A 27,763-nucleotide genomic window follows, 5' to 3' on the forward strand; every position below is an offset into this window, starting at 1 on the left:
TTTTGCTAGATAAAAGTAAGTATGGCTAAACAATGTTCATCTCTACAAAGATCCCATGAGCTGAGTTGGCTCTCAACACACATCTAAAGGAAAGATAAAAGTATTTGTCTCACTTACTGGTGTTAAGAAAAATAACTTTTCTTTGCATAAGTCCCTACAGTTATTAAGTTGTAGATCAAGAATACTAATGAGGAACTAAGAATGCTGTGTATATTAAAGCCTCCACTTTAAGAGGAGCAGGCCCACAGAATTCATATTCATTTCTTTCCTCACATACATAAATCCAGTCGCCTTTTAACCTCCCAGGCAAGCACAGGGAACAGACCACACCCAAATTCCTATATTCTAGCAGATGAGGCTATCACCACTTGTCATATTTTTTTTCTTTCAGCAAAACTTTCAGAGTTATCTTTCCAGACGCGATATTATCTGGTGCTAGGATTAAATTAGCACTGAGGGGAAAAAAAGAGAATTAATGGCCCTTGTGGCCCTGCCTTCCACAAGAATATGTGTGCACAGGGAGCAAGAAAAAGCCTGCCAAGGTTCTTTAAACAAACACTCTGGGGCTTGTCTCCATCACCTCCTTGGCAATGGTGCACCATTTCCTCCCTATCTCACATTGGGCACCTGTCCAAAAGTTAATTTGGAGGGATAGCTGGGGGTCGGTCAGGTATGAAACAATCCTCCTAATCATGAACATCAGAGAATCTCAAGTGGCCCTGGAGCCAGCCAAGTAGTTCAGGTGTCCCCTTGACTTGTAGAAGGTACTCACGCAAGGAAGGATTTGTCTTGACTTGACAATGCTTATTCTGAGAGCAACTGTGGTCCTTGTATAAAATTTAGGTGAAATTTTACATGGATCAATGCAGCATTTTATTTTATTTTAATTTCAATTAAAAATATTTATTTTCTCCCTCATACCCATCCCCCAGCTAGAAAGAAAAAGAAAACTCTTATAACAAATGCGCATCGTAAAAATAAAACCATTTCCCACATTGGCCACATTCAAAAATATTTGTCTTATTCTGGACCCTGAATCCATCACCTTTCTATTGTCAGATGGATTCATCATCAGTTTTCTGAAGACATGGTGGTTTCCTGTATTGATCAAAGATCTTAAGTTTTTCAAAGTTGTTTGTCTTTACAAACAGTAACAGTATTGTTGTCTTTTTATAAATTGCTCACCTGGATTCTGTTTACTTAATTTTTCATCAGTTCATATGTGTTTTCTCTGAGCCCATTTCTTTTGTCATTTCTTGTAGCAAAATAGCATTCTGTTACATTCGTATACCGTAACTTATTTCCAATCATTGGGCATACCTTTAATTTTTAGTTCTTTGCCACCACAAAATAAGGAGTTGTTTTGTATCCATGAGTCCATTTCCTTGTTTTTAAAAAAAGTCTCTTTCAAGTGTAGCCCTTTTAGTGGGTCAGAAGGTATACACAGCTTAGTAGCTTTGGGAGCATAACTTCAAATTACACTGGAACAGCTGGACCAAACAATTCACAGTTATTAAAGTACTAGTTTACCAAAGCCCCTAAAATAATGAATTTTAGGATATGTTCTCTTAATAGAATGACATCCGTAAATATTTTATAAGTTAGAAGTCAAAGGTAATGAAGGAAGAATCAGTAATGTTTAGAAATAAGAGAATTTTATTTTGATTTTTGTTTTCTGAATATGCTAAAAAGGAAAAGATTCAGGAGAAATATGGTAGGCCAGGGACATGGTGAGCTATAAACCAAACTGAGATGTGAACTTAAGCCACTTAACAGAAACTAGAACAAATCTAAAAAGAAAAACATGACAGCATTTGGTAATAGCCCCAGAAAATAAATTTAAAAAGAGAAAAACAGTCTTAAAATTGCCAGCATTGGAATGAGGGTACTCCAACAAATTATTTCTTTCAAGACAGTACTTCACTGAATATTAGTACAGTGGATAAAGCACTGGACCTAGAGTCAGGAATATCTGAGTTCAAATCTAGCGTCACACAAGTTTCTTCAAATTCTCCCTTCCTGACAGTTAACTCATTCTGTCTTTCAGAAAAGAAGTCCTCTTTAATCCTTTCTTGTCACTGAGACAGACTCTTGTTATCTTACTCCAGAATAAGTTAAATTAAAATTCCCCAAGAAGTTCTTAATTATACGTGCTTAACATATTGAATTACTTCTGTCTAGGAGAGGGGATGGGGGAAGGGAGGGAAAAATTTGGAATACAAGATTTTGAAAGAATGAATGTTGACAACTATGTTTCATATACTTTGAAAATAAAAGGCTAGTATTTTTTTTAATTTCTAATTCATGGAATAAAACAAGCATTTCCATAACATAATATAATTTTTAAAATATGATTGTACATGAAACTGCAAATCCCTTTATATACAACTTGCTATTCCATTTAAATATATAATAAAGTTATCAGGTTAAAAAAAATCTCTTCTTCCTTAAAGATATAGTATCAACAACTGTAGTCCCTGTGGAAAGGGCATGTAATATAAGTTTATGCATGTAAGACTCAGGTTTCTGCCCCTCTGGGGCAGTAGAAAACATTCTACAGTGATCTGCTATGAAGTTCAGAATTGCTTTTTTCCCCATTAGCTGTATAAGCTGGAATTGTCTGACTCTTTAGCACCACCTGATTGAATGATATTAGGACATTTTCCACAGGAGGGTGAAGGACTTCTTCACTCACACTATTTGGTAATGTTATCACCACCATACCATTGAAGCCATGTGGTCCCAAGAAATAAGCATGGGGTCTTGGCATTTTATTTATACTTTTCTACTGTAGGTGCAATCTGGCCCAAAAGCAAGAACAAAGATTCAAAAGCAGCAAAAATCCCCTGTGCTGTGTTAGGCTAGAATAAAACCCCAGATAGTTCCAGTTATACAGTCAATGAGAAGGAAAAGGCTATCACTAATCATATTTTATGTGATAAACCAACACAAAATCCCAATTCATGCCAGTTCTCCAATCTCCCAAAAAGAGGTCTCCAGTATTGTCCACAGGGGAGATACCACTTTCAGTGGTCCAGGAATGCACCAAAAACCCTCTTTCATTTGAACCCTTATTTTAATCATCAAAAAATAATAAGGTTCTTCTCATGAATTATTTTTCCTATTCTGTTCACATAAAGAACTTCTACGGCTTTGTGAATCTACAATCCTACTTGTAACATACAGACTATAAGCCTTATCATATACAAGGCAACATGGTCTTCCCAAATTCCCACCAACACATAGCATTGACGTTTCTCTGGCACTAGCCTCTAGCAGCCGGAAAACTAGCATCTAGAACCATTACCAAACACCAAGGTTTCAACTCAGTCCCTCGAGTAAATGTATAATATAACTTCCTAAATTTCAGGTTAAAGAGTAGCCTAGAGACATAGCAGATTAACTAGTCTAAGCCCTCACCTTTATCATTATCAGAAAGTAAGGCATTTTTAAAAAGTAAGGCATTAACTCAAACAACAGTCTTTTTATGTCATACTGAATTTCAATTCTTATCCTACTATGCCTGCAGTATGGTCAAGTATGCAAGAAAATGATAGATCCATATTATTTCCTTTATTAATTTGTATAGCTCTTTTCTTATAGTATATCCCCTTTATTTCCAAATACACCCCTTCCCATTTCCCATGTTCAAAAAACTAGTCCTCATAACAGAAAAATTTAAAAAAAGACAAAAAAGCAATTTAGTAAAAGTAACCAACACATTAACCAAGTCTGACAATACGTAGGACAGTCCATGACCAAAGCACCAAGCCTGGAATCAGGAAGATCTAAATCTGAATCCAGTCTCTGACATCTGCTAGATATTTGACTCTAAGAAAGTTAATTAATCTCTATTTGCTTCATTTGTAAAATGGGAACTCTGAAGAAGGAAATGCACATACTGCTCGAGTATCTTTGCCAAATGTGTGTGTGTGTGTACGTGAATCTGTGTGTGTGTACATTAAGTGCTTTCCATGTTTCATGCACTGTAGAAATACAATTATAAGCAAGTGAGATGGTCTCTACCCTCAAAGAACTTATATCCAACTGATGAAGACAAGACATGGAGAAGAGCTGAGGAGTGGAGGGATGGAAATATATATACATATACTCACACGTTCTGAAATCATTTGCAAATGACCAGGAATTAAGCCAGAGGCCTGACTAACCTAACAGAATCTAAGATGGAGTCCAAGTTGGGGGAAGAAGAAAAGGGAAGAAAACAATGGCTTTGATATAATAGTTTAGCAATAGCCAGGAAGCTGTAGTTTTGGGTTTTTTTAACCCCTTTATATACTATTATAGTTACTGTTTTCCTAGTTCTATTGAATTCATTATTCATCAGTTTATATAAGTCTTCCTATGTATATCTCTGAACTTCTCATATTCATTATACTTTACAGTTCTATAAAATTCTATTACATTCATGACCAGAGTTTGTTGAGCCATTCCACACTTGATGGGCATCTACGTTTTTCTAGCTTTTTACAACTATACAAAGTGCTAACATGAATACTTTGGCATATGTGAAGCCTTTCTGTTTCTGACCTTCTTGGAGTATATGCCTAGTAATGTAGGATCCATTCCATTTATATGTGATGTTTACTGTAAGCTCTTAGGCCCTTCTTTCATTTTTTACATTTCTAAAATTGCATCCAAAAGGGCCTGCTATAAAAGAATAAAAGATAAAAAATCCTGGGATGATATCCAAGCAACTTCAAACATCATAGCCTCTTCCCCATTGATGGTCCCAGACCACCTGCTAGCCAATTTGGAGGCACTGATAAAAAATGCCAATAGAATAAACAAAACAGTATATTTCTGACGACTTTTCTCAAGAAACCTGAATACCCAGTCTGGAAATGCAAGTTTTGAACGAACACTCCATAACTTAGCCAAGAATGAAAGCTACCCTCATCAACAAAATAAAAATTCACAATTATATAATGCCTTAAAGGCCTGGAAAGTTCTTTCTGCTGACCATCTGAGGAGACAAGCACAATTATTATTATTTTCCAATTCCACAGATGAGAAAAATGAGGAACAGAGAAGTTTAAGAATTTGACTCAGTTCATCAATCTAGTTGAATCTAAATCTTCTGAAAACATGGTTAGCAATTTTTGACCCTACACCAAAGCACCTTCATGAAGTCCACAAGAACATCTCTGTCTTGCCATGATGAACAATAAAATCAGAAAATAACCCAACTGCTGAAAAACACTTACCCCATGGGTCTTCCCGTCATGATGACACAATCCTGTGGTTCTCAAGACACATTCTGGGCAGCATTGGTTGGCAGCTATTTGAAGCACTTCTCCCTAAGTATTTTTAAAAAACATTAATTATTTTTTTTAATTTAAAAATAAGGAGGCAGAACTCTTCATTGAACCTTGTCAGGAAGTATGCACTCAATCTTGTACGAACTTTCACCAAGTAATGAAATGGATCTTTCCTTTCTAAGGTGAGCTACCCTTACAGAAAAAAATAGACCGCCTCATTAGGTCCTTCCCTTAAAAACACATAAACTCTAAGGACAATATTGCTGGTCTATTGCATTTCATATTAACCTACCCTTACAGTCAGAATTTGTAAGCAGCCATTCTACTGCTTATGGGACATAAAGGGCAAAGAAAACAAATCTGTTTTTTAAGATTAAATGGCTTGCCTCACATTCATTTATATACCCAGCCAAAAGGTGAGACAGGAAGCAAGAAAAACCAATGATGTCATGCCTAAGCCACAAGTTTCTCACATGCCTGCATGATAAAGGCCATAACAAAAAGCATTTAGCAGAAGCATAAATTTAATTTTTAAAATTAAATATATTTATATTTATATATATTTTTATAGTTCTTTGAAAATGAATAGGGATAATTTCAGAAAGGCCTGGAGAGATTTACATGAACTGATGCTCAGTGAAGTGAACCAAGAGAACATTGGACATAGTAACAACAAAATTATGTGATGACCAATTCTGATGGAAGTGACTCTTTTCAGCAATTCAGGCCAGTTCCAATGGTCTTATGATGGAAACAGCCATATACACCTAGAGAGAGAACTATGGAGACTGAGTGTGGATCACAACAAAGTATTTTCACTTTTTGTTGCTGTTGCCATTTGCTTTTTGTTTTCTTCCTCACTTTTTTCCTTTTTAATCTGATTTTTCTTGTGCTGCATGATAATTATAGAAATATGTATACAAAAATTGCAGATGTTTAACATATACTGGATTACTTGCCATCTAGGAGACTTGTTAAAGGAAGAAAGGGGAAAAACATTTGGAACACAAGGTTTTGCCAGGATGAATATTGAAAACTATCTATGCATGCATTTTGAAAATAAAAAACTTTATTCAAAAAAAAAGAAAGTCTATGGCTCTGAAGTATTGACACTCGTGGTGCCTTCAGAATTTGGCAACTTTTTAAAATATTTCAAACAAAAGGAAGTTACCATCCCAATTTTTTGGATGGACTGATACCTAGGTGAGACTATCATAGAAAGTAATAGTTTCTCTTTTTTAAAAAATTGTAGAGGCCTAGCAGGCTAGAATGACCTCAGCATATCCCTAGGTATACTTTGCTATAGCAAAAACAAAAGGTATAACATGATTATGGAAGTTAGGTGATGGGCATGGGGTGGGGAGGGCATATCTAGATAGCACAATGGAAAAAGGCACCAAGCCTATAGTCAGGAACATGAGAGTTTAAATTCTGTTTCTGACACTTCCCATTTGTGTGACCCTAGGCAAGTATTTCTCAGTTTCCTCATCTGTAAAATGGAGATAATAATCACTCTTACCTCCCAGATTATTAGGAGGATTGATGTGATAATTGCAAAGCATTTAGTATGGTGCTAAAACATTATATAAATGTTAGCTATTGGCTATTATCATATAATAACTGAAAAAAGAATATGAAAAGACATACACTAATGAAAAATACTCTACAAGAGGTTCTCTCTTAGACATGAAACCATATCTACCTCAGAAATCATGTACTTATCCACAATTCAAGGAAATTAAGAAAGCTAACATCTCTCCTGGTACAGAAAAAAAAAAAAACTCAGAAAAAAATGGTGAACAGTAGATACAGAAATTCTACCTGCAAAGGTAACAAGACAAGATAGTGTGCTCTGGCTCTACTGTGTCAGATCCCAATATATTAATGCAGTATCAGTTCCAATTCCACTTTATTCAAGATATTAATAGAATATATTAAGAACTCAACATTTGCACATTTTGACCATCCATATGTCCCATTCAGAGTCAAGAGATGATAGGGAAAAGCATAAGAACACTAGCTCCGACTTCCAGGGGCAGAGTCAAGATGGCAGAGATGACACATGTTTCTCTCTGACTTTTTTCTATAACCCTCATACTAATTCAGAAATCTGGCCTCTGAATTAGCTGTGGACCAGCAGAACCCACAAATATTGGGAGTGCAACAAATTGTCAGCAAAAGATAATTTCGAAGATCACCAGAAAAGGTATGTTTCAATTAGAAATGGAAGGGAGGAAGCCATCTCAAGTAGCTGAGTACAAATACCAGCATAGAAAGTTCAGAGTCCCGGAGTTGTGCTCTAAATCACTATTAATCAGAGAAATGTAAATTAAGACAACTCTGAGATATCACTACACACCTGTCAAATTGGCTAAGATGACAGGAACAAATAATGATAAATGTTGGAGGGGATGTGGGAAAACTGGGACACTGATGCATTGTTAGTGGAACTGTGAACAGATTTAAACATTCTAGAGAGCAGTTTGGGACTATGCTCAAAAAGTTATCAAACTGTGCATACCCTTTCATCCAGCAGTGTTACTACTGGGCTTATATTCTAAAGAGATCTTAAAGAAGGGAAAGGGACCCACAGGTGCAAAAATGTTTGTGGCAGCCCTTTTTGTAGTGGCAAGGAACTGGAAACTGAATGGATGCCCATCAAATGGAGAATGGCTGAACAAATTATGGTATATGAATGCTATGGAATGCTATTGTTCTATAAGAAATGACCAGCAGGATGATTTCAGAGAGATTTGGAGAGACCTACATAAATTGATGCTGAGTGAAATGAGCAGAACTAGGAGATCATCCTTACATGGCAATAACAAGACCATAGGAAGATCAATTCTTGTAAAGGGCAGGAACTCTGTATGACTGATTTAATCCTACAACAAGGTGTTAACTCAGTGGACTTGATAAGACAAAGGTTATCTAATTTAGCATGTGAGTTCTCTAGTTCAGTATCATTGATTAATCCTAACACAGTGTTAACTCAGTAGAATTAAGATAATGATTCTCTAGTACTTAGTATAGTTCTACAAGTTGAAACCTATTTACAAGATTGACACCTACAATGATGTACTTATAATAGAGTAGATAAGAGCTAAGAAATCTTGGAGAAGAGATAGACTTCAAATTAGAGACAGCTCTCCTACCTCCTGCACTTTTCCACTAAAACCAAAACCCATTCCAGAGGGTCTCCAGAAAGCCAATCGGGCCCCAGGTGAAGGAGACAGACTGTGAAGAAGACCATAAAGTCAAGGACTTTATCCCTGACTATTTTCTTGGTGATTATTCTATTGAAAGCAAGGCTGGTCCGAGATCTCTAGAAAACTAACAAGGACATTACAAATTCTGATGGACATGTATCTCTTCAACATTGGGATGATTTAAACCAGTTCCACTTGTGCAATGATGAAGAGAGCCATCTACACCCAGAGAGAGAAGCATGGGAACAGAGTGTAGAACATAACATAGCATTCTCATTCTCTGTTGTTATTTGCTTGCATTTTGTATTCTTTCTCAGTTTTTCTTTTTCTTCCTTCTTGATCTGATTTTTCTTGTGCAACAAGATAACTGTATAAATATGTGTGTATATATATGCATATATATATATTAGATCTAACATGTATTTTAACATATTTAACATGTATTGGATTACCTGACAACTAGAAGAAGGGTGAGGGAAGGAGGAGAAAATTTGGAACAAAAGGTTATGCAAGGGTCAAGGTTGGAAAATTTACCCATTGCAGATGCTTTGTAAATGAACCTGCTACTAGAATCCTATGATCCTAGAATAGAGAAAGAAATAAAACATGAAGTACCTGTAAATGTTGGCATACTTTAAAGATATCGTCTCTGGGGAAAGGCTGGAAAAACATGAGTAAATACTGATGAAAGTATTGAATTGACTAAGAGAAAATGGTCTAAACTTCCAAGAATCTCGAGGAAGTGTGAGTACCAACTATGTGTTCTTTAAAATATAAGGACTTTTCTGAAATTTGATATTTATTATTGAAAATTTGTCAAGAATTATGGCACTAGGGGCAGCTAGGTGATGCAGTGGATAGAGCACCAACCCTGAAATCAAGAAGACCTGAGTTCAAATATAACCTCAGACACTTAACACTTCATATCTATGTGACCCTGGGCAAGTCATTTAACCCCAATTGCCTCAGCCAAAAAAAAAAAGTTTAAAAAAAAAAAGAATTATGGCACTATTCTAAACCATGAAGTGTTATCATTCAAGCATGAGTGACTGAAAAGAAACAGAAGCTGAAAGGGCAAGAAATGCAAAATTCTCTTAAAACCAAAAAAAGCATTTTGGAGACAAGTAGAGAGAGATTTGGCCATTTGCCTCACATAAGCACCTGTTAGTCTATAAAGATCAAAACAAACTCTTTGTCTTATATACAAGCAAATGACAGGTTGGAAAGCTTGATAACAGTGTTGTACTAAGAGAATATTTGCCAGAAACCTGCCTGAAAAGTGCCTAAATCTCTCTGAAATTTTAGTTTTGAAATTAAAAGACAAAGTATATAGGGTGAAGTTGCAAAGTATGGGCCAACAACAATCCACTGACATAGCCTGAGCAATATCCAGGCTTGCAACAACCAGTTAGCAACACCATCTTACTATGAGTTCTAGTACACAGGATTAGTTCTAAAAAGGTCACAATGATACCAAAGCTAAGGTGATAATTAAGAAGAAATAAAAGCCTCATATACCACTCAAGGAGGTGGATATTAGGTACCGCTGAGAGCCTAGGACTTCTGCTAAACTGCATATGTGAATCATATTTCACTGAACCAAATCCATCTGTCTCAATGAACCAATCTCAGTTGTCTGAAAATGACTGCATAGACAGAGAAAGAGTAAAGGAGTACAAGAAGTGATACTAGCTAAAAACTGAGAGAGAGATACCAAAAGATACCAATCTCTTGAAGACACTTTTATGTTGAAAGGTAAAGTGAAATAGAATATTGTAACATTAATATCATACATGGTACCAAGAAGCAATTGGTACTCTCCACTGCAAACTGCTTAGTTCCCTGAAAGCTTTACAGACTGGTCTTTTGATTCATTCACAGCTCCTTGACCACACTTTGATTCCCTACCTCCTATGCAATAACTTACCAGAAGGACTGGAACAGTCCCACCAAAGTTGACACAGGTCTTAGATTCATCTCCCAGAGCATATCCAGTCTTGCTGCCCATTGCCCCATCATCAGTTTTTTGCACCATATTCTCAATGAAGCCTTAAGCCCTACTGTAATCCTTGTCTAAGGTCCCACTTGGTGGTGCCATTTTTATTGAAGTGAAGAAGCTTAGTAGAACATCTTTTGACTTTGGAATTTTATTTTTTGCTTTCTTCTTCATCATTGATATGTTCAAGGAAGCTGGATATGCCTAGAATCTTACTAATGTATTAAGTAGGAGTCTCTTTTTTTGTGGGAAGCAATTGGAGTTAAGTGACTTGCATACAGCTAGTATATGATCATACAGCTAGTTAGTGTTAAATGTTCTGAGCCTGGATTTGAGCTTCTGACTTCAGGCCCAATACTTGATTCACTATACCTTCTAGTTGCCCCCTGAGAGTCTTTTAAAAGATGTCATTAAACAATTTAAACTAGAGTATAGGTAAGAACTATATTTATGAAAGAAAGAGAAGCATTAAAAAAAAAAAAAAACAAGATACTTCACATTTAAAATTAGAAGCTTAATATAGTTTTACTTTAAAAAATAAAAAGGTTATTAGAAAAAATATATATTCCCTCAATATTGACATGTAGGAGACTGGGGTAGGAAATGAGAATTACAATAATTTGTATGAAATTGGAACAAATGGAAGTTTTCTGAAAACAGATAAAGTAACTGCAGTATTTCCACGCAGCTTAGCCTGACAACCTCAAAACAATATTGCTACGCCCCAAACTAATATGCTATCTAAAGGTCTTTAGAAAGTCAATCCACATTTTCTACCCAATGGAGAGCTGAAAAAAACACCTCATACTTAAGAGATATATATATCTTATTTGGTACTTCAAAGTTCTAGTTTCTGAGAGTTATGTTTAATATCAGCAAAATAAGTATAAGAAGATTGAGTCTTTAAGATATGAGAAAGGTGAAATGTGATTTAATCCTCCAACTTAGTTGATATAATCATAGAATTTATTAAAAATGATAAAAGTTTTAATGTAGTGACAAGACATTAAGGCTAACTGCAAAATTTTGGTCACCCTTCTATATAAAATCTAGTCATGTTTCTACGGAATTAAGGGGAACCCTGTTAGTAAGTCTTTTCAGGACTTTTAATAGCTAACACCCAGAAAGAGTACCAGGGTATCCAGAAATGGAACCACTTTGTAGAAAAGAACTTTTCAGGGTTCTTAGAGGAAATTTTTCTCTGATTGGCTTGATTGGTCATTGTGTTTACTTTCTTAAAAGGATTCACTTCATCCAAAACTTTGGGAGTTCAAGACTAATTTGAAGGAATAAAGACATAAACATCAAACAGAGGGAGAAAGGAAAAAATTTTTATGAAGAAGGAAAATGAGCACTAGGACCACTGATAATATACAATACAACTATCTATAAAGCAGAATAGAACCTTTGAACCCAACTGTAAAACCTATCCAAGTGAGACACTGCACCTGCTAATGCTTTCTAGGACTCAAAAAAAAAAAAAAAATTTCAGGAAACAGGAATTTAGAGTTACCTTTACTATATATACATTCTACACACATGTCATGACTATTTACTCTTAAGTTTGAGTCCATTTTTCCTACATATATAGTATATATTTCAAAGACAAAGATCTCAGGAATATGGGAGGAATATTTTGTAGCTACTGTTTGTTACCAGATCGATATATTACATTACAATGCTGCACACTAATTGTGTCTATTTGCTGACTCTTAATGAGAAGCACAATGGTGGAGGGTCCTATACTAGTAATACCCCCCAGAAACCACCAGCACCACCACTCAATCTTCGAACTTGCAAGTGATAAATGAAGAGTAGTTGTAAGGAGCACAGACTCAACATATAAATCTTAGGATACCAGTTGACTGATATCAAACTCTTCAAAATAGTGGTTCAAAGAACAAAATTGGCTTGGGTGGTAAGCATCTTTAAAGGTTTACAAAAGAGTATGTTTATAAGAGAATTTACAAGAATAACATTCTAAGTGGCTATTAGATTTTAACAGGAAAGATATTTAATAGGAAAGATATTTTGTTGATTCTTAACATAACAAGCAATGGTCAAAGACAATTGTTTATTGCTGCAAAAGCCACTGGGAGTTCTAAAAGTAATTGTGGGTTCACAGTGCCTTGAAAATCACTAAATCATACAAGAATTGGAATTGGAAAAAAATATTAGCAGTGTTGCACAACATCACTATACAAAGCAGTCAGAAATTGACTGGGGGCTTGAAAGACTCAACCACCAAAAAGATCCAGTCAAAAATACTGATATTTCATACAGTATTTTAGATATAAGGTGAAGATCTTACCTTCTCAAAGTCACACTGAGGGTTTTTGCAAACAACAGGCTTGCAGACAACAATGTCACCATGGCAACGACAATCCTGGCATGAATCAGGCTTCCAAACAGTGTCATCCTGCAAAGAAACATAAGTTCTGAATTTAAAACCAATCATTCAGAGTATAGGTATAGCAGCAGTCACAGGAGGGGCTGACTAAATTAAAAGGCAAAAAACCCCAATAAATCATAAGCACTTGTGATATTTGTTCAGCAGTGATTAACTTCCTACCAAATCAATAAAATCAGTAATCTATCTCAGGAAAGTTAGGTCTTAGAAAAAAATCAGCAAAACTAATCAATACATCAATAAAGGTGAAGATATGGAGAAAATACTATCCTGTGCACTTTCCACTTCTACAAAAGGAGTGGGGTAAGAGGTATATGACTTTTAAATGAGAAAGAGATAATGACTCTAAGAAACAAAATCATTCATATTCCCTTCAAATATCACAGAATTGGAATATGATCAATGACTTGTACAGGGACCATTTTTTTGCATTATGAAATCAACAGTGTCCTTGAGTCACTAAAAAACTCAAACGAAGGGAACATGTTGTCTTGAAAATTAGTTTTATGTGTACAACACCTTTCTATTTTCTTCTCTCACTATATGGCACATATTCTTGCATCAGGAGTTCTTTATTTGATATCCGTGAACTCATTTTTTTTTGTAACTTTCAGCATAATTGGTTTTCTCTATAACTCTATGCCTTCAAAAATATTATACTAAGCTGAATCTGGTGGCAATAGCTTGCAATTTCTACTACCAATGAGAATAAGGCTGGTGGATTACTTGAGCTTGGGAGTTCTAACCTAAATTATATTTCAAGCCGATCAGGCATCCACAGTGAGCGTGATCACCACTAGGTTAAGTCCCCAAGAGCAGAGGACCACCAAGCTGCCTAAGTAGGAATAATCTTATCCACATCAGGAACTGAGTAGGCCAAAGCTTCTACACACTAACCAACAGTGAGATGGGTTCCATATGATACAGTTTCCAAAAACATCTGGAAAGGGTTCCAAAAATTTTGACCGGATTGATAAAATGGTCAGGTCCATAGAACATAAATGTTTATGAAGCTTTGACTCATATTGTTCTTATTTATCAGCTTCTGTCTGCTTTTGTCGTGTCTTTACAAATAAAAATTTTGGACTTAGAATCCATAAGCCCTCAGTTCCAATCCTGCCACAGACAATTATCAGCAGAGTGCCTTGGGAAGTCAATTGCCCTGTGCCTCAGTTTCCTCAAGTGTAAAAATAGGCTATTAATAGTACCTATTTACCAGAATTATTGTAAAGATAAAAATGAGATTTTTTTACAACTGACTGATACTTTATATCATTATAAAACATTATAGAAATTCTAGTTATTCTGTATAAATATGTATACATATATTGTATTTAACATATACTTTAACATATTTAACATGTATGGGACTACCTGCCATAGGGTAGGGGGTAGAAGGAAGGAGGGGGAAAGTTGAAACAGAGGTTTTTGCAAGGGTCAATGTTGAAAAATTGCCCATGCATATGTTTTGCATATAAAAAGCTATAATAAAAAAAAGAGATACTAGTTATTTTTGTTGTTATATCACTATGTGAAAAAAGTAAAACAAAACAAAACAACCAAGGTTTAATCTTTAAATATTGTACTAAGTCTATCTTGAAACAGAACATTTTTTGTTAATTTAATTATAGCCCACCCCTGGTCTCCTGAGAAAAACTCAAAGATGAAAGCACCAGATAAAGTAAATATAATCAGTAGGGGGAGTATATGAGCAAGCCCCAAGTCCTCTAGTGAGTAAAGGACAAAAGGCATCTCAACACATGGACTGATCATTCCTCCTCTGCTCAGGCCAGGCTTTCAACATCAATCCAGCAACCAAAAGCAAAAGTAGCAAGTTCTTTTCCCACAGTCTACAGCCTTGGGATCCTTTTTTCCTCTACACAAATCAATGAAAAGAAATATGTAGAGTTCAAATAATCTTTAATATGTAACTAATAAACTATAAATTACATAGACAATCTCTTTATAATTAGTTCTCTCTCCCCGCCCCCTTTCACCATCTCCCATTCCAAGTTTTCCCTTCTTTTTCTCAAAAAGAAAATCTTTACCAAAAAAATTAGCAACAATAGCGACACATGAAGCAGGTAAATTCAGGTAGTACTGAAGTCCTGGCATGAGGGTGAGGAATAAATAGGTTACTACCACATCATTCCACCCAACACATTTGATATCACTAGGCCCTAAAAATTGGATATATATAAAGAATCTGCTCAATTTAAGGTAAAAATGTTTAAATAAAGATTTATAAGTGTAACATGCTAGGTAGACAAAATAAGAAACATATTAACAAAATAGAATAGTGTTCAATAAATCTAAAGACCCTAGTTAGTGGTTAAACACAGTTAGGAAAAATAGAAAGAAATATGGTAGAATTATATTCACACCAACAATTTATACCACAAGCCAAGATAAACTCTAAATGGATACATGATTTAGATATAAAACATCATATTATAAAAATTTTTAAAGAGTAAGGAAGAAAATACCTTTAAGATATACAAATATGGGGTAAGGAAAATCAGAGAGAAAAAAAGACCAATTTTTATTACAAAAAAATGTATATAACCCAAAGCAGCTAAAACAAGAGAAAACAGGTAACTAGGAAAAATCTTTGCAGTGAGTTTCAATAAAAGTCTATATACAAGACACATGAACAAGAGCCATCTCCCAACTGATAAATGAAAGATATGAGGGCAGTTTTCTAAGGAAATATAAATTATCAATAGCTGTGTGGGACAGAAAATGCTTCAAATCACTAATAATATGAGAAATGCACATTGAAACAACATTGTAGTTTTATTCATGTTTATTACATTCTCAAAGTTGACCAAAAAAAAGAAAATTACAAATATCGAAGGGTTATGGGAAGATAGACCTATTCATGCACAATGAGTGCAGTTAATTAATTGGTCTAATCATTCTGGCAAGCAATTCCCAAAAGTAACTCAACTGTGTGTATGATCTAACCCAATTATACCAGTAATCTAGTGACACTTCAAAGAAATCAAAGAAAGAGAAAAAGGACCCATGTACACAAAAATATTTATGCAGCTCTTTTTGTACTGTTAAAGAACTAAGGACTTATCCATGAATTGGAGTATATGAACAGTTTAAGGTATAAGAAAGTAATATAATACTAATGGCATAAGAAATTATGAAAAAGATGGTTTCAAGAATTCTAGGGAAAGTTCACTTTGAAAGTCTTAAGAACTCTGATCATTTCAGTGGTCAATCATGATTCCAGAGGTCTGGTGAAGAAGAATACTAACCATCTCCTGACACAGGTGACAGACTAAATAAACAGAATGAGACATATAACCAACATGGGGATTTGCTCTACTTGACTATTTGTATTTCTTGAAAGAATTACATCTTTCTTTTTTATCCCCAATGTGGAAGAAGGAAAAGTGGGGAGGAGAAAAAAAGATAAATTCTTAATAACTTTTAAAAATAAGATAATTTTGGAATAAAGAAAATTGTTCCATATTGTTAATTATTAGAGAAATACAAATTAAAATAATTCTGAAGTGGCATCACACACCTATCAGATTTTCAGAGACAACAAACAACAAAAAGAACAATTGCTGGAAGGATTTGGGGAAAATTGGCACAAAATTGTAACTATTTATCCAACAATTGATCCAACTATTCTAGAGAATAATTTGCTACTATTTCTCCAAAATCTAAATTCTATATAGCCTTTAACCTAGTAATACCATTACCAAATAATATCTTATAGTGGGATCAAAGAAAAAGATCTTAGAAACAGATATTGGAAAGAAATCAAAGAAAAATCTTAGAAATAAGGTCAAAAAATGAAAAAAAACTATATAAGCATAAAAATAATTAAAATTCTTTTGGTAGTATAAAAAAATCTGTGAACTAAGAGGGTACACATAAGTGAGGAATGACTGAACAAATTAAGGCATATTAATGTAATGGAATATTATTGTATCATAATGACAAAAAGGATGATTTCTGAGAAGCCAGGCAAGACTTTGTGAATTAATACAGAATTAGGTGCGCAGAATCAAGATAATAATGTATATATAAAAACAATAATGTGACAAAGCTTTGATCTCTTATCAATACAAAATCCAGCTACAAACCACAAGATAGGTGATGGACTTATATTGTACAATAAGACATAAAAATTTCAAATGTGAACAAGATAGAAATTTGTTTTGACTATATACATAATATAGATAGATTTATGATTTCATTCTCTCTGGTATATATTTGGTATTTATTAAATTCAGAATTTTTAAAAGAGAGAAAAGATATAAAAAAGAAAAAAGAAAGGAGACATAGCAACACAGAGAATTTATGTTATTATCAAATTAAATTTTATGCATACTTTTTTAAACTTCCTAACAGAAGTTCACACTATGTAAAATCCTATTTTTTGTTCTTCATATCATTAAATATTCATGTTGTTTATTATTTTAAAAATCAAGGAAAATAAGATCAATTTTAGCATATCAAATTAACACATTTATTGAAATAAGCATTATTTTTTCTTCTCAGATCTCACAAGTATAAAATAATTCACCTATAAAATGTTCTAGTTAACCTAGACAATTTACTGGTAGCAATGAGTTTAGGGAAAGAGAAATGATGCCTTTAATTGATACACACGGTATATCTAATCTTTTCAGAGTGTAAAGGGATATCCAAGAAAGTTGCCCCAATCTGCTATAATAGGACAACTTCCCATGGAGCTAAGCATATGTTCTTTGTATCTAAAGGAAGAGATGTGTTATTACGTGTTTAAGGTCTTGTCCTTTGAAATAATGAAGTAAAGGTATCCATGGTCCCTGTCACTGCCTATTGTGTTCAAAAAAATTAGCAACTATGGGAAACTTTTGTTCTCAAATTTCTTCCTCTCTTTTCAGTGTCTTATTTAGGTTTCTACTATCTCTATCTAGGACTACCAGTGCAGAGAGGGGATCTCTTCCACACACATACACCTCTGCTTAAAAGCAACATACATATGGTAACTGAAGAATGTGATTGCCCATGTGAGCATCTAACATAACCTCAAGTCCCAGATGCCTCTCCTTTGTGTGACTTCTCAGCAAAGACAACCAAGTATCAGTCCTAAGATGGACAATCCTGTTGAGCTACTCCATTAGCTCAAAATGTCCAAGTCAATGAGAGATGTTAGCAAAATTTGCTTACTATAGCTTTTGGGGCAGAGGGATGTGTTCAGAGAAAACTAGTATCTCTTGGTGAGAGCTGCTGAGCCCTCTACAGGGATGTTTTCCTCCTTTGGTGTCTGTCTGATCCACCTAACTTTCACCTTTGACTCCAAATAGCTACAGCATGCAAAGTTACACACCTGGTTAAACTATTTCAGCAGATGGGCTAAACCAAGTTGAGAGTAACTAAGAGGTCTCAGTTCTGATGGTGAGTTGGGGACGGGTGTCTACCCCCAGCATATGAAGACTTTTCCTGGTGGAATGGGTAAATAAAAACCATTTGTTCTAACAGCCACAAAAACGTGAAAAGGCGCTGTGGCGCAATTAGAGCTTGGTAAGCAAAGTCATCCACTGCATCTCGAATCATCACCAGTTGTCTTGACTCTGGGACAAAAAAAAGTAGCAAACTTCAAGATTGGTTTGATGAAAATGATGGGGAAATTCAGAAGCTGTTAAATGAAAAATAAGAACTCTATAGAGTGCCAGCAGGGCAGTTCATCCGTCTCTGAAAAGGAAGTATTCAATTCTATCAAAAATAAAGTGCACTCAAAACTGAGAGAGATGCAGGATTCTTGGTTCAGTAAGAAAGCAGATGAAATTCAATTTTATGCTGAGAGTAAAAATTCAAAGCATTTTTATGATGCACTGAAAGCTATTTATGAGCCAAAGACCTATAGTGTCATCAACTACTCAGAGCTAATGGTGCCACACTAATTAGTGATAAGGACATGATTCTAGAGAGATGGGCTGAACACTTCCATAGTATTCTCAACAGACTGTCATCAATCAATTGTGAAGCTATTGACTATTTATCTCAAGTTGAAATCAATTACTCTCTAATTGAAGTTCCAACTGAAGAAGAGGTTGAATGCCATTAGAATACTTTCATGTGGTAAAGCACCAGGTACTGATTCTATTCCAGCTAATATTTACAAGGTGGGGTGGGTCTATTGCTCATACAAAAGCTAATTGAAATTTTCTAGATTATATGGCAAGAAGAAGTTATGCTCCAGGAGTTCAAGGATGGCTCCACCATCAATCTCTTTTTTAAAATTTTTTTATTAATTTTATAATTATAACATTTTTGACAGTACATATGCATAGGTAATTTTTTACAACATTATCCCTTGTACTCCCTTCTGTTCTGAATTTTCCCCTCCTTCCCTCCACCCCCTCCCCTAGGATAGCAGGCATTCCTATACATATTAAATATGTTATAGTATATCCTAGGTACAATATATATGTGTAGAACCGAATTTTGTTGTTGCAAAGGAAGAATTGGATTCAGAAGGTAAAAATAACCTGGAGAGAAAAACAAAAAATGCTAACAGTTTACACTCATTTTCCAGTGTTTCTTCTCTGGGTGTAGCTGATTCTGTCCATCATTGATCAATTGGAATTGGATTAGCTCTTCTCTATGTTGAAGATATCCACTTCCATCAGAATACATCCTCATACATTATTGTTGTTGAAGTGTATAATGATCCCCTAGTTCTGCTCATTTCACTCAGCATCAGTTCATGTAAGTCTCTCCAGGCCTTTCTGAAATCATCCTTCTGGTCATTTCTTACAGAACAATAATATTCCATAACATTCATGTACCATAATTTACCCAGCCATTCTCCAATTGAACACCATCAATCTCTTAAAAGATAAAGGGAATAGATTGCCCTGTAACAATCACAGGAGTGTTTCTCTCTTAGTTGTTGCTGGAAAGAGTCTTACCAGAGTCCTCCTTAATAGTCCTCGTACATCTGGAAGAAGGTCATCTACCTGAGAACCAATGTGGCTTCAGAAAGGGTGGAGGAACAGTGGATATGATAATTGCTGCCTGATAAGTCCAGGAGAAATTCCAGGAAACAGATCCAAAGCCTTTGACACTGTCAGTTGTTAGGGCTTATGGAAAATTATATCAAAATTTGATTGCCCAGAGAAGTTCATCATTATAGTACATCAAATTCATGATGGCACGCTTGTTAAGGTTCTGGCCAATTGTCTTAGGAAGATTCTGAAGATCACCTGACATGATAAGATACCAAACATTGAGGTCCTTTCTCAAATTAAACTGCCAAGCATTCCACCTCTACTGCAGAGAACACAACTCTACTGGGCTAGCCACATTGTTCAAATACCAAATGTATGCTTGTTAAAAAGACTATTTTATGGAGAATTCATAGGGCAAGCCCTCACAAGGTAGTCGGAAAAAGTGACACAAGGACGCTCTCAACATTTCTCTTAAGAACTGATTGTATGACATGGGAGAACTGGTACAGGACTGCCCAGCATGGCATCCTTTATCAGAGCAGGTGCTGTGTCCTATGAGCCAAGTAGAATTGAATTAGAGCATAAGAAATGAAAAATCTGAAAAGTTAGAGAAATCACCTTAAATATTCATAGAGACCATTTGTTTCCAGTCTGTGACAGAGAATTCTGAGCTCTTATTGGTCTGATCAGCCACAGTTGGACACACTAACTTAACTCTAACATAGTGATGTCTTTTTGATCCTCTTGTTGAACAAAAGTCAGAAACCAACCAACTACAGCTCTGCAGAATTCTACAAATTGATGTATAATGAGCCCTCCCTACCTGACTGGCCAAAACATACAGACCCTGAGTGAGCTATTGAGATAGACTGTACAAATCTGAGGTGAAAGTAAAATGCTTACTCAGCAGAAGCACAAATCAGCTAGGGGTCTTTCCTATATCTAAAGAAAGAGTAGGATTAATGGCTATGTGATGTTTTAAGTATCCGTTAAAGTGCACATTAGTGGGGTTTTGTGTGTGTGTGTTGTCAGTATTCCTTTTGCAATAGAAAAAAGTTATTCTATACCTGATATCTGCTACTTTATACATTAAATAACTTTTCTTTCCCCCCCCCCCCTGAGGCTGGGGTTAAGTGACTTGCCCAGGGTCACACAGCTAGGAAGTGTTAAGTGTCTAAGACCAGATTTGAACTCGGGCCTCCTGAATTCAGGGCTGGTGCTCCATCCACTGCGCCACCTAGCTGCCCCCTAAATAACTTTTCTAGAACAGATTTTGTTCATATTTTTAGAAGAAATCTTAGCCATTAACCATACTTAAGCTTTGTTTAAGATATTTTCCCAATAGTTCTTTCTACTCTGGGTTGTAAATGTAATAAACCAGAGAGTATGTGAAGAGCCTGATCCACTCATTTGGGGAGGGGGGGGGTCAGCTCTGCACAGGAAATATATTTGGGGGATCCCAATCCAAGTGAGCCCAGAATTAGAGTCTCCAGAGAGTAATAGGTTCATTCTCTACATATGACTGGTAACAGATATTTGAATAATATTTCATATATTCCATTCCTGTACTCATTTTACTGATATAATCTCAAATATCTATGCTCATTTCAAAGGGTATCTATTTATTTGTTGTACCTCTATGATTAAACTGCAAATTCTCAATAATTTCAATTGTATTTACAATACTATTTCATTGTTCAAATAAATTTTACTTAAAAAAAATATTTCTCCATCTGGGCACTGACTGCCAAAAACTTACTGTCGTCATACAAGTTAATGATCTAATGTTAATTTTAAAGAAAATGAACTGCTTTTCTGCTGAGTGAACAACCAAATCTTTTCTAAGACAGTATGGAAATTTTACAAATCTTTTTCTAGCTGCATAATATTACTTCATAAGAGACACAAAAACTAGATTTCCTCAATAGGCAAAATTTTACAAATAAATTATATTCTTTTTTTGGTTCCTACATTTTATTTTATTTTATATTTATATTTTTTATTTTTCAAAATCTATGCAAAGACAGTTTTCAACATTCATCCTTGCAAAACCTTTTGTTGCAAATTTTTTCTCTCTCCTCTACCTTGCCCCACCCCTAAGCAGGAAGCAATACAATATATGTTAAACATATTTCCATACTTATCATGTTGCACAAGAAAAATCAGATCAAAAGCAGGGAGGAATGAGAAAGAAAAAAAAAAAACCACGTAAGCAAACAACAAAAAAATGTGAAAATACCTTTTGTGATCCACATTCAATCTCCATAATTCTCTTTCTAGATGGAGATGGCTCTCTCCAGAACAAATCTATAGAATTGGCCTGAATCACCTCATTGTTGAAAAGAGCCACATCCATCAGAATTAATTGTTGAATTATCTTGTGGTTGCTATGTGATTTCTGAAATCTTCCTGCTAATTATTTCTTACAGAAAATTAATATTCCATAACATTCATATATAATAACTTATTCAGCCATTCCCCAACTGATGGGCATCCATTCAATTTCCAGTTTCTTGCCACTACAAAAAGAGCTGCTGCAAACATTTTTGCACATGTGAGAGATTTACCTCCTTTATGATTTCTTTGGAATACAGACCCAAAGGAGACACTGCTGGATCAAAGGGTATGCACAGTTTTGGACATAGTTCCAAATTGTTCTCCACAATGGCGGATCATTTCACAACTCCACCAACAATATATTAGTGTCCCAGTTTTCCCCACATCCCCACCAATATTTATCATTATCTTTTCCTATCATCTTAGCCAATATGAGAGATGTGAAGTGGTACCACAGAGTCACTTTAATTTGTATTTCTCTAATCAATAGTGATTTAGAGCATTTTTCATATGACTAGATATGGCTTTAATTTCTTCATCTTAAAATTGTCTGTTTATATCCTTTGACCATTTATCAATTGGGGAAGGGCCTGTATTTTTTTTTCCTTTTTTTATCATAGCTTTTTATTGACGGAAAATATGCATGGGTAATTTTTCAACATTGACCCTTGCAAAACACTTTTGTTCCAACTTTTCGGAATGGCTTGTATTTTTATAAATTTGAGTTGGTTCTCTATATATTTTATAAATGAGGCCTTTATCAGAAACACTGGATGTAAATTTTCCCCCAGTTTTCTGATTTCCTTCTAATCTTGGCTGCATTGGTTTTGTCTGTACAAAACTTTATTTTTATATTTTTTATTTTATGTTTTAATATTATATATATACATATATATAATCAAATATTTAATATAATCAAAATTACCCATTTTGCATTTCATAATGTTCTCCAGTTCTTCTTTGGCCACAAATTCGTTTAGAAGTTATATTCTGTATGCTATTACTACAGTTCGGTCACTTCATCCTATCTCCAAAATCAAAACATTCTAATAAAATTCATCTTCCTTAGAAAGCCTCCAAATGAAGTACTAATTAAGGAATTCAACTGAGAAAATCATGATAAATAATGAAAATATAATCTGTATCAAAATTCTCTTTAATAAAAAGTAATTAAATCTACTTAAGCATTGCATGTTCACATCAATATATACATATCTGACAACAACAATATCCCCACTACCAACAACAAAAAGTACAAGCTAAATGAGGTATAGTATAAAGACTGCTAAACTTGGGAGTTCTAATCCCACCTATGACTAAATATGTAACAAGGCACTGAATAGAGGGGCACAATGGCTTTACTTTTGTCATTTACAAAATAGGGAATGACCTTTTTTCTACAAAAATGACATCACCTATATAAAATGCCTTCACAACTTCTACATATTATATTCATGTCAGTTATTTTGAAACCAACTAAAAACCTTTCAATTTGCCTTCCCAGACTAAGTGCTCACTGTAACACTTAATTAGTACTATGCAGTAAATAATTTATGAATCCTTCCCTCAGGAAGGATTTTTGGGGAAAATAAAGCATCATTTTCAAAGCCGCTGTATTAACTGTCACTACATATTATTTCAACTGAACAGTGTAGTAACTGTACTTTAAATATTGATTAAATGTATAATTTTAGCTCTCAGGGCTTCTCAAACTACAAATGAGAGAGAAAGTTACACTCTTTAAAACCTCCTGGGACTTTATTTTTGTCCATAGTTTTAGTAAAAATCACATTCTCTCCAAAAGAAAAAAGAGGAGGTGAGATTTATGGAATTCAATTATTCTCTATGCAAAGAATAAAATTGGGAGCCTAATGGTGAGAATATACAAATATAGTCTGTCAATTAGCATTTTAGGTACTTGCTGTGTGTAATGGATATAAAGATAGATAAAAGAGATAAAGCACAGGACTGAAAAATGACTAAAAAAAAAATGACAACAAAGACATTTCCTACCTTAAAGGCACTCACTCTAATAGGGAAACAAGAGGCAAACAACTACATATAAATAAACTATGGACAGGATAAATTGGAAATAATCCAAAGAGGGAATGCACTAGACTTACATGGGATCAGAACAGACTTCCCAAGGAGCCAGGGAATCCAAGTGTAGAGATGAAGAAGGGGAGAATTTGAGGCATGGGAAAAGTAAAAGTGCCCAGAGTCAGATGGTGAGTGTTGGACCTTGGAGGAGAGGGAGGAAAATAATCTTCACATTGCCATCATCAAACTGTTTTTGACAAATAAATTATGCTCCATAATTTACTTAAGTATAATAAAATTTTCATTTTTCAACTGAAGTTAGGTTATTTTTAGAGAATTATTTTTTCTTTAAAATGATTTACCGCATGGTATCTACATAAAATTTAGGAACTAAATGTTTAATTCTTTATCTTTATTTTAAATTAGAGGCAGTGATGTAATAGAGGACTCTCTTTGGACAGACTGCCTTGGCATTTAGTAAGTGTCTGATCATGAGCAATGATGCCTCTAAACAACTCAAACAAGTTGCCAAAAGGAAGAGAATAAACTTTTAATCCACTAATGAATCACAGGGGCAAGTAAAGTAGTTGAGTGGATAGATCACAAAGCTTATAATCAAAAAGATTTGTCTTCCCAAGTTCAAATACAGCCTCAGATACTCACTAGCTTTATGACCCTAGTTAAGTCATTTTGCCCTGGTTGGCTCAGTAAAATGAGCTAGAGGAAGAAATGGCAAATATCCAGTATCTTTGACAAGAAAACCTCAAATGGGGTCACAAAGAGTAAGACACTGAAATAAAATAAATCACCAGTTAGATCTTTAAAAGAGAGAGATGATTATTAATCCTGCATAAATTCTCTCCTTTTAAGAATATTAACCATATATTAAATGCCAACTAAAAGAGAGCAAATCATCAATTAGAGATGTGATTAAACTACTTCCTTCTGCCACATAATTGCCTTCATTGTGTAACCTGCCTTTTGACCCACTAAACAGCCTAAGTGATCATCCAGAACGATCAGCTCCCCCAGCTTTCTAATATGATGAACCTGGGGCAGAAAGATTATCATCTTTGGAAAGGGAGCCAGCAGGAGTTACAGATCAGACAGCTGCTGTATATAATTCAAAGCTACTTTGCTTTGTTGAATGACAGGGGGCTGAAAAAAATGGGCTGAATTCATCAGTATCATGGGCTAAACGCGAATGTATGCATGTATGAACAGGTGCACTGAGGCATGTACATCATAGAGAGTAAGATGGAAAGAGGAAGGTCAGAATAGAATCTCCAACCTAATAATTCAGGGTGCACTCAGACTGATATCTTCCAATAACCCATAAAATGAGGTGGCTTAGATCTTTTATCTATATTTCAACAAATGTGATTGAGGCACAGAAAGAGATTAAGTCACTCAGATAAAATTGTTTATTACTAAAAATTCGGGGGGGGGGGAGTTTTGGCATCTCACATTCAAGGATTTGTTTTGATCAGTCCTAAAACACAGAGCTAGGAACAATGAGCAGAAGGTAGATTTTGGTTTGAGGGGAGGATGGTATTTCCTAATACTTGGAGGACTCCAAATATGAAAGGAACAGACTCATGAGATAGTTTCTGAAAGCCAAAGGTCTTCAAGTATAAGATTATGTGATATAGTAGAGAGAATACTGAACCTGGAGCCTGGGAGCCCTGAGGTCAAATCTAATTTCATACATTTACTTGTTATAGGGCAAATTACCATATCTTTGGCTGTCCCAGTTTCTCATCTGTAAAATGGGTGAAAAATATCATCTACTACATACTGGGTTGTTTGTTGGAGGACTAAATGAAATCACATTACTAAAAGAGCTTTGCAAAAAGTAAAGTGCTGTATCATTATTATAGACTAACCTTCACACACTCAAGCCTAACTTTGAAGGCGTTTCTTAAAAATAGCTCCAGTCTACAAATGGAACTTTCTTCTGAATCACTTTCATAGACTAACTCCTGACCATCCAGCCAAAATTGGCTACCCCAGTATTCCCCAAGATTTCTATCCCATCTCTCACCTTTACAAATGTAATGCTCTCCCTCCTATTCCAAGTGTCAATGCCCAATCCTCCCTCCAATCTAACCCCAACTTTAACTTTGCATTGAATTACTTTGAATATATTTGTATTTCTTTACTTTATATTTCTGCTGCATATAGTTTAAATATTATTATCTCTCCCATTAGAAAATCAACTTTTTTGAATGGATGTCCATCAGTTGGAGAATGGTTGGGTAAATTATGGTATATGAAGGTTATGGAATATTATTGCTCTGTAAGAAATGACCAGCAGGAGGAATACAGAGAGGCCTGGAGAGACTTAAATCAACTGATGCTGAGTGAAATGAGCAGAACCAGAAGATCACTATACACTTCAACAACAATACTGTATGAGGATGTATTCTGATGGAAGTGGAAATCTTCAACATAAAGAAGATCCAACTCACTTCCAGTTGATCAATGATGGACAGAGGTAGCTACACCCAGAGAAGAAACACTGGGAAGTGAATGTAAATTGTTAGCACTAATATCTGTCTGCGCAGGTTGCATGTATCTTCGGAATCTAATGTTTATTGTGCAACAAGAAAATGATATTCACACACATGTATTGTATCTAGACTATATTGTAACACATGTAAAATGTATGGGATTGCCTGTCATCGGGGGGAGGGAATAGAGCGAGGGGGGGGGATAATTTGGAAAAATGAATACAAGGGATATTATAAAATATATATATAATAAAAAATTATTAATTTAAAAAAAAAAAAGAAAATCAACTTCTCATGAAGAAGAATGAATGAATCTTTCATTCCTTATGCTTGAATTCCCAGGTACTAACAGTGCCTAGCACATAGTAGGTGCTTAATCAATACCTAAGGAATGGTTGAGTGTTCATCTGAAATTCCATGAATCTTATCCTAATGCCAACCACAATTCTCCTTATATTGCCTTGGATTAGCCAAAGAAAATAGGAGTTCCATATTTTGCTTTTGTCTTTGTGGTCTCAAAGTGCCTTCAAATAGTGCCTTCCACTAAGCAATGCATAATTAATAAATGTTCGCTAATTTGAAAACACAATGTAAAATTTTTTTGTACATGATGAGAAATTTGTTTTATTGGACTATGCACATTTGTAAAAGGAATTTTAGAGGGTTTCTTATTTTCATTAGGGTGAGAAAGGATTTTTGCTTATTAAAAAATAAAAGTTTTTTTTGCAAAATACTAAACATTAGGTTCCTTTCAAGAGTCAAACAGAAGGCCTCTTTTTATTGTATAGCTACATAGGTATCTTCTCTAAGAAATACATGATTAATAAATGTTTGCTGATTTGAAGACTAGATTTAAGGGTTGGGTTTTTTTTTGTATGTGATCAGAAATTTGTTTTACTAGACTATGAACGTCTATAATAGAAAATTTAGGATTTTTTTACTTTCATTGGGGTGAGAAAGGATTTTTGCTTATTGAAAATAAAAATATGTTTTGAAAAATACTAGACATGAGGT

The 27,763-nt window shown here is 34.8% G+C and overlaps 1 protein-coding gene across 1 annotated transcript in view; it reads right to left on the bottom strand.

The window, feature by feature from the left end:
• The window catches only part of FRAS1 (Fraser extracellular matrix complex subunit 1), a 488,324-nt gene that overhangs the window by 338,241 nt on the left and 122,320 nt on the right, over positions 1 to 27,763 (bottom strand). The window contains exons 3-4 of the mRNA XM_074276760.1: positions 12,796 to 12,903; positions 5,226 to 5,318 (exon numbers count right to left, since the gene is read on the bottom strand). Of these exons, the coding sequence (XP_074132861.1) occupies positions 5,226 to 5,318; positions 12,796 to 12,903 (201 nt within the window). The remainder of the gene's footprint in view (positions 1 to 5,225; positions 5,319 to 12,795; positions 12,904 to 27,763) is intronic.

This window comes from Sminthopsis crassicaudata, chromosome 6 (genome assembly GCF_048593235.1).
Source record: "Sminthopsis crassicaudata isolate SCR6 chromosome 6, ASM4859323v1, whole genome shotgun sequence".
Taxonomy (NCBI): domain Eukaryota; kingdom Metazoa; phylum Chordata; class Mammalia; order Dasyuromorphia; family Dasyuridae; genus Sminthopsis; species Sminthopsis crassicaudata.